At 50.0% G+C, this 9,967-nt stretch overlaps 1 protein-coding gene across 1 annotated transcript in view; it reads right to left on the bottom strand.

Moving 5' to 3' along the window:
• The window catches only part of SPATA21 (spermatogenesis associated 21), a 38,418-nt gene that overhangs the window by 17,411 nt on the left and 11,040 nt on the right, over nucleotides 1-9,967 (bottom strand). The window contains exons 7-10 of the mRNA XM_010862517.1: nucleotides 9,505-9,961; nucleotides 5,756-5,893; nucleotides 2,584-2,655; nucleotides 2,348-2,465 (exon numbers count right to left, since the gene is read on the bottom strand). Coding sequence (XP_010860819.1) covers nucleotides 2,348-2,465; nucleotides 2,584-2,655; nucleotides 5,756-5,893; nucleotides 9,505-9,961 — 785 coding nt within the window. The remainder of the gene's footprint in view (nucleotides 1-2,347; nucleotides 2,466-2,583; nucleotides 2,656-5,755; nucleotides 5,894-9,504; nucleotides 9,962-9,967) is intronic.

The following is a 9,967-nucleotide window of genomic DNA, read 5'->3' as shown; positions in this document are numbered from 1 at the left end:
TATTTCTTTGCACTGATCACTGAGGAAGGCTTTCTTATCTCTCCTTGCTATTCTTTGGAACTCTGCATTCAGATGGGTATATCCTTCCTTTTCTCCTTTCCTTTTCGCTTCTCTTCTTTTCACAGCTATTTGCAAGGACTCCTCAAACAGCCATTTTGCCTTTGCATTTCTTTTTCTTGGGGATGGTCTTGATCCCTGTCTTCTGTAGAATATCACATAGCCCTAGCTTATCTTTGTTAAATAAATAGATATTTATTTTTTAGATCTCTCAGTCTTAAATTCAAGTATAAAAAAATAATAACAGATTTTCTAGATCAAAAAGTTTCAAAACTACAGCTCTGAAGAAACTCTCTCTCAGGTGTCCCAGGAAACAGATACAGAACAGTCACGCTGTTTCTACTATGGCTGGGAACTGAATGTAGACCTAACGTCCACTCACTGATCAAATAGGTTCTATTGTGATGTCGTCATGGTTCCCAGGCTGCTCAGTGGGTATAACGAATCCACCTGCAGTACATGGGTTTGATCTCGGGGTTGGGAAAATCTCCTGGAGGAGGGCATGGCACCCCACTCCAGTATTCTTGCCTGGAGAATCCCAGGGGCAGAGGAGCAGGCAGCTACAGTCCATACGGTCACAGGGAGCTGGACACAACCGAAGCCACTGAGCACACACTCGCAGTCAGGGTGTGCTGCAAGCACGGAGCTGCGACAGAAGCTCCCACACGCGGCAACTAAGAGCTGACACAGCCAAATAGATACATAACATTTTTTTAAAATGTTAAAGTTTGGGGGGAAAGGCATTATGCTGAGTGAAGGAAGCTGGACACTAAAGACTGTACTCTGTATGTTTCCATTTATATGAAGTTATAAGACAGACAAAACCAATCTGTGATGGAAAGAAATTAAAAGAAGTGTAGTTTCAGGGACCAGCTGGGAAGGGTCATGAGGGCACTTTCTGGAATGATAGTAAAATTTTATATAACTTGACAGGGGCTCAGGTTGCTGGGGTGTGGGAATTTGTTGAGACTCACTAAATGATACACATAAGATCTGTGCATTTCACCGAATGTACATTATATGAATCTCAAAAGATATGGGTGGGGAAGCTCTATACAAATATTGATCATTAGCTGATGATAGGTATTGGGTTGGCCAAAAAGTATATTCAAGTTTTTCTGTAAGATGTTATGAAAAACCCAAACAAACGTTTTGCCCAGCCCAAAATACTGACGTATTTAGAGGGAAATGACTATAATTTACTATAAAACGAAATAAAAAACAAGACAGACTGGAGAATAGAGGGATGGATAGGTAAAAGAAGGGCAAAATAGCAACAGTTGAATCTAGGTGGGCATCTAACTGTTCACTGTACAGTTCTTTTAACTTTGCCACACGCTTGAAACTTTCAATGAATGACATGGGAAAAATAAGCAGTGAGATTTTAAAACAAAAGCAAATGAATAAGTGTTGGTTCTTGTTACAAGAGAAAGTACTCTGTGGTTAGGGTAGGGCACTCAGGGGCTTCAAGATGATTGGAAATTACCTATTTTTAAGCTGAAGAAATGGATACATGGGAATTTGTTTTATTGCTTTTTAAATTATTCATTTGCCATCTTCAGGTTGTATATGTTTAGTGATTTAGAGATGCTGGGAAAGACAGATCTCTTGTCTCTGGGGTTTGCTAAGTTGGTGTTGCTGAAACACATGTAACCATTCCACCTCTTCTGGCCTCTGCGGAAAAGGCCTGGTCTGTGGTAGGAAAAAGTTATCCAGTCTTCTCAACAACAGAGACAAGCCTCTGTGTGCTGCAAGAGCGACCCTTTGCTTCTAGCCATCAAGTGTTCATGTCATTTTTTGTACACAGCCATCTCTTTCTTAGATGAGAAGGACCACCCACCAGCCCACTCTGGAAATGCGGGGAGGCTTCCATCTCTTGTTGTCCAGCCCAAACAGGCTCTGTCCCATTTTCTTTCTGGGATTGCTATATGCGTACTGCAAGAAGGTACTCCTCTTGCTGCTGAGGTTGCAAAACAAGGAGGGTAATGAGCAAGGGCTGCCAGTTGCCATCCTTCTCACTGTGGGAAGAGCCTAGCTGAACTTGAAGCCAATGCAGAGATGAGCAGGAGAGAGAAAGCCTGAATGGTATCAGCTGGTCTCCTGGATCCAGCCATTCCTGAAGCCCTGAGCAGTGATGTGAGCCGATACATTCCCCTTTTGCATAAGCCAGTTTTATGTATGTTTCACTTGCAACTAAGAGTCCTAACTATCCAAAATCCTCCACTGCCAAAAGGCTAGGTGCAATTTCTGTGCCTACAACCCTCCACCCACAACCAAAAGACCTACTCACCTGGTGATCTCTTCTAAGGCTCCTTCGGGTAAGGCCAGCATCTCCACCAGCAGGGACAGGATCTCAAAGAACAGAGTGTCGGGGTTTGGAGGAGCCATGTCCATCAGGGCATTCTGTTCTGGGGACATGGGATGGTAGCTGCCATTACCATTTGACACCCTGGCGTGCCCAAGCCCCCCACTAGCCACCTGCCCCCCCATCCCAGCTCTGAGTGCCCTGGGCTCACCCCTGCTCACCCACAGAGCAGAAGAAGCGCCTGGTGTCTGTCATCACAGTCAAGAAGTCTTTGAAGTTCACGTGACCATCTCCTGTGGGGGCCAGAAGAATACAGAGTGGACAGGGGCCTTCCAGAGCAGGCTTGGACACTGCAACCCAGGCACGGCTGTTAGCATTTACTTGTTGGAGTTGATTATAAAAGTAACACACAGTTGATGTAGAAAGTGTGGGACACTTAGAGAAGTAGAAGGAAAAAAAATAAAATCTCCTGGGTTAGAGGCTCCCAGAAGGTTCTAGAAACAGCAGTCTGGGTTCATGTCACTCACTATCTCTGTGACCCTGCCAAAGTCTCAGCCCCACTAAGCCTTAGTTTTCTCATCTAACAGGGTGAGGATAACCACAACGCCTTTCTCAAGGGAGAGAAATGGAGGCAATGCACTTAGAATAGGGCCATGCACACAAACACGTGCTCAACAAATGTCGGCAACTCTTATTACAGTGTGTTAGTCTTGCATGAGCACATATCTTTGCCTACAGTGTTCCCACTGTGGCCTTCAAAGTCCTGCTAGGCCTGCCTGTCAGCTGTCTGCAGCCTCACCAGGTACCAAGCTCCCGCAAGCTCTAACCTGCTCCCACCGGGGGCCCTCCTCCCCCACTCCAGGCCTTTGTACGCACCGCGTTCTCATCTCAGAATTCTCTCCAGCACACGCTAACTCTGTGTCTATTTGTTTTTGTTTCTTGTGACCATGCGATGCAGCTTGCAGAATCTTAGTTCTGCAACTACAGACTGAACTGCGGCCCCAGAAGTAAAAGTGCCAAGTCCTCACCACTGGACCACCAGGGAATTCCCTCCAGCTCTTTCCCTTAATGCTTCCTTTGACCACCACTTCCTGAGGGAAGTCAGACCAGTATAGGTCAGATTCCCAATTGAACATTCTCATAAAACACCTGTACTTCAACCACACGCTCACGAGACCTGGGGCTTCACGGGAGCTCTGGTGGGCGGGCGCTGGGTGCTTCATTCTGTACTGTGTCCTCAGGACTTAAAACAAAGAGGCGCTTGGGAAATGCTCTCTCAACTTTGTTATTACTGTTCAGTCACTGTGTCCAGCTCTTTGCACCCCCATGGACTGTAGCACGTGAGTCTCCCTTATCCTTCACTATATCCTGAAATTTACTCAAATTTAGGTCCATTGAGTCAGTAATGCCATCCAACCATCTCATCCTCTGTCGTCCCTTTCTCGTGCCTTCAATCTTTCCCAGCATCAGGGTCTTTCTCAATAAGCCAGCTCTTCACATTAGGTGGCCAAAGTACTGGAGCTTCAGCTTCAGCATCAGTCCTTCCAGTGAATATTCAGGCTTGATTTCCTTTAGGATGGACAGGTTTGATCTCACTGTAGTCCAAGGGACTCTTGAGTCTTCTCCAGCACCACAATTTGAAAGCGTCAGTTCTCTGGCACTCAGTTTTCTTTATAGTTCAACTCTCACATTCATACATAACTACTGGAAAAACCATAGCTTTGACTATACGGACATCTGTTGGCAAAGTGATGTCTCTGCTTTTTAATATGCTGTCTGGGTTTGTCATAGCTTTCCTTCTTTTAAAGGAGCAAGCGTCTTTTAATTTCGTGGCTGCAGTCACTGTCCACAGTGATTTTGGAGCCCAAGAAAATAAAATCTGTCACTGCTTTCCACTTTTCCCTCTTCTATTTGTCATGAAGCAATGGGACCAGATGCCAGTTCTCTCAGCTGCTTGACAAATTAATGAATGGTCTCTAATCCTTAAAGTCATCCTTGGGGTGGGGGGTGTGGACGAGCGGCAGGCGCTAATACTCTAATCCCCCTCATAGATGAGGCCTGAGGCACAGACAAAAACAGGCTGTTGTGTGCGATCACCCAAGGGCCAAGCTGAGGCCAATGCCTAGCCTAGCTTGAGTGAGGACTCGCCCTCAAGACAGTGCTGGAGGAAGCAGGGCTGCCACTCAGGGGTCAGGAGCCCAGGCCCCCAGCGCTCTGCTGTGTTCCCTGCATCTAGTCAACCAAACCACGATGGGACAATGCTCTTCATTCTGTGCCCTAAGCCCTGTGTGCAAGGTATTTCTGCCAGCAGGAATGACCTTCTTCTCGTCCTGCCTAACTCCTGCTTGCTCTTTCACCATTTGGCTCAGGCATCACCTCCTCCAGGAAGCCTTCATCCCTCATCCCTTATCCAAGCCACTGTGAGCACTGCTGCCTTTAGCAACTCTTCCTTCTGTGTCATTGGCTGTGCGAGCATCTCGAGGGCAGATCTCAGAGGTCTCACACATCCCTCTATGCCAGTGCCCAGCACAGGAATGGGCACACGCAGGCAGCTAAAGAACACTTAGAGGATGGACGAGACCAGCGGTCAGCGTCTCCTGCGTGCAGCCTGTGTGCCACGTGCAGTGCTCCGGCTTTGCCTGGGTTACCTCATTCAATCTTCTCAGCAGCTCAGTGAGACGGGTAACTGCTGTGAGCCCCATTTTACAGGCGGGGAAACTGAGATGCGATGAACTTCAGTGACCCTAACCCTAACCCTAGCCCCAGGCCATACAGCCAGTAAAACGAGTGGCCAGGTCACAAGGAATGTCCGACGGAGCACACATAATGTCCTGGAGGAGTGATCTCAGAGATGACCTACATCTTAGGGTCGGGAACTAGGTCTTGGTCATCTCTGGGTCCCCAGAGCCTGGCACTGCATAGGTCCTCAGGAATCACTAACTTTGGGAGCCAGAACCAGCTGTATTATTTGCATTTGCCCAGAGCAAAATGAAAATGCAGCACTTCCCTCGTGGTCCAGTGGTTAAGAACCCACCTTCTAATGCAGGAGCCTCAGGTTCCATCCCTGGTCAGAGACCTAGGATCCCACATGTGGCAGGGTGACTAAGCCCACCGCTCCACAAGAGAAGCCCAGAAGCACTGCGACTAGAGAAAGTCTGAGTGATGCAATGAGGGTCCAGTGCAACCAAAAAAAAAAAAAAGAAAGAAATGCAGAACAGGGCCCCTCGTTCAAAAATCATCAAGAATTTCTAGACCGCAACAGCAAAACGGTGAACCAAAGTCAGGATCCTGTCACCGAGCCCCATGTGACTGCACAGGTCTCATGCTGCGGGTGAGCCTGATCCCGCCAGGGCTCAGGATGAAGCAACCCCAACCCCCTGCCCCCGCACTCACCGTCGATGTCAGCGCTCCTCAGGGCACCCTCCACCTGGGCCGTTGTCAGGGAGATGCCCACAAGCAGCAGGATGTTCTCCAGGCTCTGCGCGTCCACCTCACCATGACCGTTGAAGATCTCAAAGTAGCTGCGGAAGGCTGGGGTGGGCGGCGGGGTGGGGAGGGGCGTGGTCACTTCCTGTCTCTAACATGCATCCCATCCGCTCCACGCACCCCTGGGCGAGCCTCCTCTATCTCATGGCTGGGTGGAGAGACGAGTGAAACTCGGAGGAGCAGGCTCCGTAGACGCACCTCTAGTACAAGGTCAGGCCAAGGATGCAGCGGGCTGCCTTCACCGGCACCAGGAGCACGCCCACTCAGGGCACCGCTGCAGTGTGCCAGGAACTATGCCAAGTTCTTCACAGCCAGGTTCTCATGTAATTCTTACAACAGACTCTTAAGAGTAGAATGCTTATTTCCTTGTACGGATGGGGAAACTGAGGCTCAGAGGTTAGAGCACCAGACAGATCTTTTTGACTCTGAGTCTGTGCCTTGGCTTTGGGGCTCTGCAGTTACATATCTAAGCTGAAGCTCCAACACTTGGGCCACCTGATGCAAAGAGCCAACTCACTGGAAATGACCCTGATGCGGGAAACATTGAAGGCAAAAGAAGAGGGTGGCGGCTGATGAGATGGTTAGATGGCATCACCAATTCAATGGACATGAATCTGAGCAAACCTTGGGAGATACTGAAGGACAGGGAAGACTGGCAGGCTGCACTCCACAAGGTCACAAAGAGTTGGACATGGCTTAGCGACTGGGCAATAACGGTTACTTATCTGGATGGACATAGCCTCTAAGATGGGCTTCCCTGGTGGCTCAGATGGTAAAGAATCCACTGGCAGTGTGGGAAATCTGGGTTTTATCCCTGGGTTGGGAAGATCCCCTGAAGGAGGGCATGGCAACCCACTCCAGTATCCTTGCTTGGAGGATCGCCATGGATAGAGGAGCCAGGCGGGCTACAGTCCATGGAGTCACAGAGTCAGACAGGACTGAGCAACGAAGCGCAGCCTCTGAGATAACTGTCTGGACCGGAGCAGAGGGCCCAGGAGGATGTGTCTCAGTCGCAGGACTCTGAGTGCCAGAGCTGCATCAACTGATAGAAGAGTTACGTCCTGGTCCTAACAAGGGCGGCACCGGTTTCACAGCTCACGGCACAGTCCAGGTTAGAATCAACAGGCCTGCTGACGAGACTGGCTCCGCCATCTGCTGAGAATCAGGGTCGCTGTTACACACGCTGCATCATGCTCACTGCCTACATTCATATATTGAAGTCTTGACACCTGCACTGCCCATCCCCACTTGTCTTAGAATGTGACTGTATCTGGAAATAATGCCTTTAAAAGGGTGATTATGTTAAAATGAGCCCCTTAATCCAGCCTAAGGGGTGTCCTTAAGAGAAGAGGAAATTTGGACAGGGATGCACACACACAGAGGAAAGGCAGGACCCAGGAGAAGGCAGCCAGCTGCAAGCCAGGAGGGAGGCTCCAGGAGAAACCAACCAACAAAGAGAAGAGGAAGAAACCAAATGTACCAACACCCCAGTCTGGGACTTCTAGACTCCAGAACTACAGGAAAGTAAATTTTAAGCCACCCAGTTGATGGTACTTCCTTATGTCAGCCCAAGCACACTAATATGGTTGCGGTGGGCAAGCCATGGCACTTCTCTGACCCCCAATTTTCTTATCTATAAGGTGGGCAGATAGTGTTGAACATGGAACAATAGACTGGTTCAGAATTGGGAAAGGAGTATGTCAAGGCTGTTGTAAGAGTTACATGAGAACCTGGCTGTGAAGGACTTAGCATACTGCCTGGCACACGGCAGGGGTGCCCTGAATTGGTGGTATTCCTGGTGCAAGGTGAAGGTGTGTATTGTCACCCTGTTTATTAAATTTGCAGGCAGAGTACATCATGCAAAATGCTGGGCTGGATGAATCACAAGCTGGAATCAAGATTGCTGGGAGAAATATTAACAACCTCTGATATGCAGGTGACACCACCCTTATGGCAGAAACTGAAGAGGAACTAAAGAGCCTCTTGATGAGAGTGAAAGAGGAGAGTGAAAAAGCTGGCTTAAAACTCAACATTCAAAAAATTAAGATCGTGGCACCTGGTCCCATCACTTCATGGCAAATAGATGGGGAAACAGTGGAAACAGTGTCAGACTTTATTTTTCTGGGCTCCAAAATCACTGCAGATGGTGACTGCAGCCATGAAATTAAAAGACGCTTGCTCCTTGGAAGAAAAGCTATGACCAACCTAGACAGCATATTAAAAAGCAGAAATGTCACTTTGCCAATAAAGCTCCATAATAGTCACAGCCATGGTTTTTGTAGTAGTCATGTACGAATGTGATAGCTGAACCATAAAGAAGGCTGAGCGCCAAAGAATCGAGGCTTTCAACTGTGGTGCTGGAGAAAACTCTTGAGAGTCCCTTGGACGGCAAGGAGATCAAACCAGTCTATCCTAAAGGAAATCACCCCTGAATATTCACTGGAAGGAATGATGCTAAAGCTCCAATACTTTGGCTACCTGATGCAAAGAGCTGACTCATTAGAAAAGACCCTGATGCTGGGAAAGATTGAAGGTGGGAGGAGAAGGGGGTGACAGAGGATGAGATGTTTGGATTGCATCACTGACTCAATGGACATGAATTTGAGTAAGCTCCAGGAGTTAGTGATGTACAGGGAAGCCTGGCATGCTGCAATACATAGGGTTGCAGAGTTGGACATGACTTGGCAACTGAACAAGAGGGACAGAACAAGACACTCTCCCAGAGAGGCTGTATTAATTCAGCACTTGGGACATCATAGGCCTTGTAACTCTGACACACAGAACTGAAATGTGGGGAAGAGGTAGGGCTGGGCTTAGGGTTGGAGTGAGTGGTGAGCTGCCGCAGGCAGGCAGCCTGAAAAAGGAGATAAACAGAACAGCCCTCATTTAAGATCATCTCAAATCAGGGTGGTTGGGCCATCAGAGCAGGTAGCCAGCTCTTTCCCCACCAGGCGGGCTGAAAGTCCTGGGAGGATGCTGGGTCTCTATGCCAGTGTGTCATGTTGTCCCTGAACTCGGCTCAAGGCGGTGGGGCAATGGGTGCTGGACTTAGAAAAGCCCTCCAGAAAGAGTAGAGAGCTTTAAAGCTGAAAGGAGCAAGGGACTTCCTTGGGGGCCCAGTGGTTAAGAATCCACCTGGCAATGCAGGGGCCGGGAGTTTGATCCCTAGTCAGGGAACTAAGATTCCAAATGCCAGGGCACAGCTAAGTGCACACACTGAAGTACTCAAGCCCACGTATTCCGGAGTCCTCGCCCCACAACTCGAGTCCGTGCGCCGAAGTAAAAGATCCTGCCTAGCCCAACAGATCCTGCAACTAAGACCAAGGAACAACATTTTTTTAAAAAGAGTGAACTGCAAGGATCCGGCCCTGGGGAGCCAAAGAGTGTATTCAGGAAAGGCAGAAGGGCCCCCCTGGCCCTGTCTGGGGCTCAGACTGCTTGCTCCGTTCGTTCAGAGACCCTCGGGAAGAGAAGAGGGAAGAGGGCTCGGGTCAGCCGCCTGCCCTTCGCCGCGCCGCCAGCACAGCGCAGGATGGGACGGACACAGGGCCGCGGAGTGATCGCTGGCCAGTATCCAACCCAGACCCGCCAGCCGGAGTACCGAGGGCACTGAGAGCCCTCCCCCCACCCCGCCCCCCGGGAAGGCCCGCCCTCACCTTCCTCCTGCTTCATGGTGAGGTGCTCCTCTGCCCTCTCCTCCCAGGTCTGACACACATTCAGGAGGCAGCGCTCCTCCAGCTCCTGCCTGCAGAGGACAGAGCCGGGCCCAGGGCACATCCGGCTGCCCACCCCCGCCCCGGACCCCGAAAGCTGGGGGTGTGAGGGGGCAGCCAGGGCAGGGGGGTCATAGGAGGGGCCCTGGGGAGGCTTTGAGAGGTCACAGGAGTCTTTGAGTGACCCGAGGGAGCAAGGCAGAGGTGAGAGGCGTCTAGACGGGTTAGAAAGAGAAGCAGGGTTGGCAATGAGAAGGGGCTTCAGTGTGAGAGACAGAGAGCCGGGAGAGGCAGGGGCCACAGAGGAGGGGCAGATGGGCGCGACGCCGGGACGGGAGTCTGGTGGGGATGTGAGGGCCATGGGGCCGCGCTCGGATCCCGACGCTTTCTGGGGTGGCTCCTACCG

This window comes from Bison bison, unplaced genomic scaffold (assembly GCF_000754665.1).
Source record: "Bison bison bison isolate TAMUID 2011002044 unplaced genomic scaffold, Bison_UMD1.0 scf7180017858151, whole genome shotgun sequence".
Taxonomy (NCBI): Eukaryota; Metazoa; Chordata; class Mammalia; order Artiodactyla; family Bovidae; genus Bison; species Bison bison.
The sequence above is the reverse complement of the archived record's forward strand: the minus strand, read 5'-3'. Positions and strand labels throughout refer to the sequence as shown.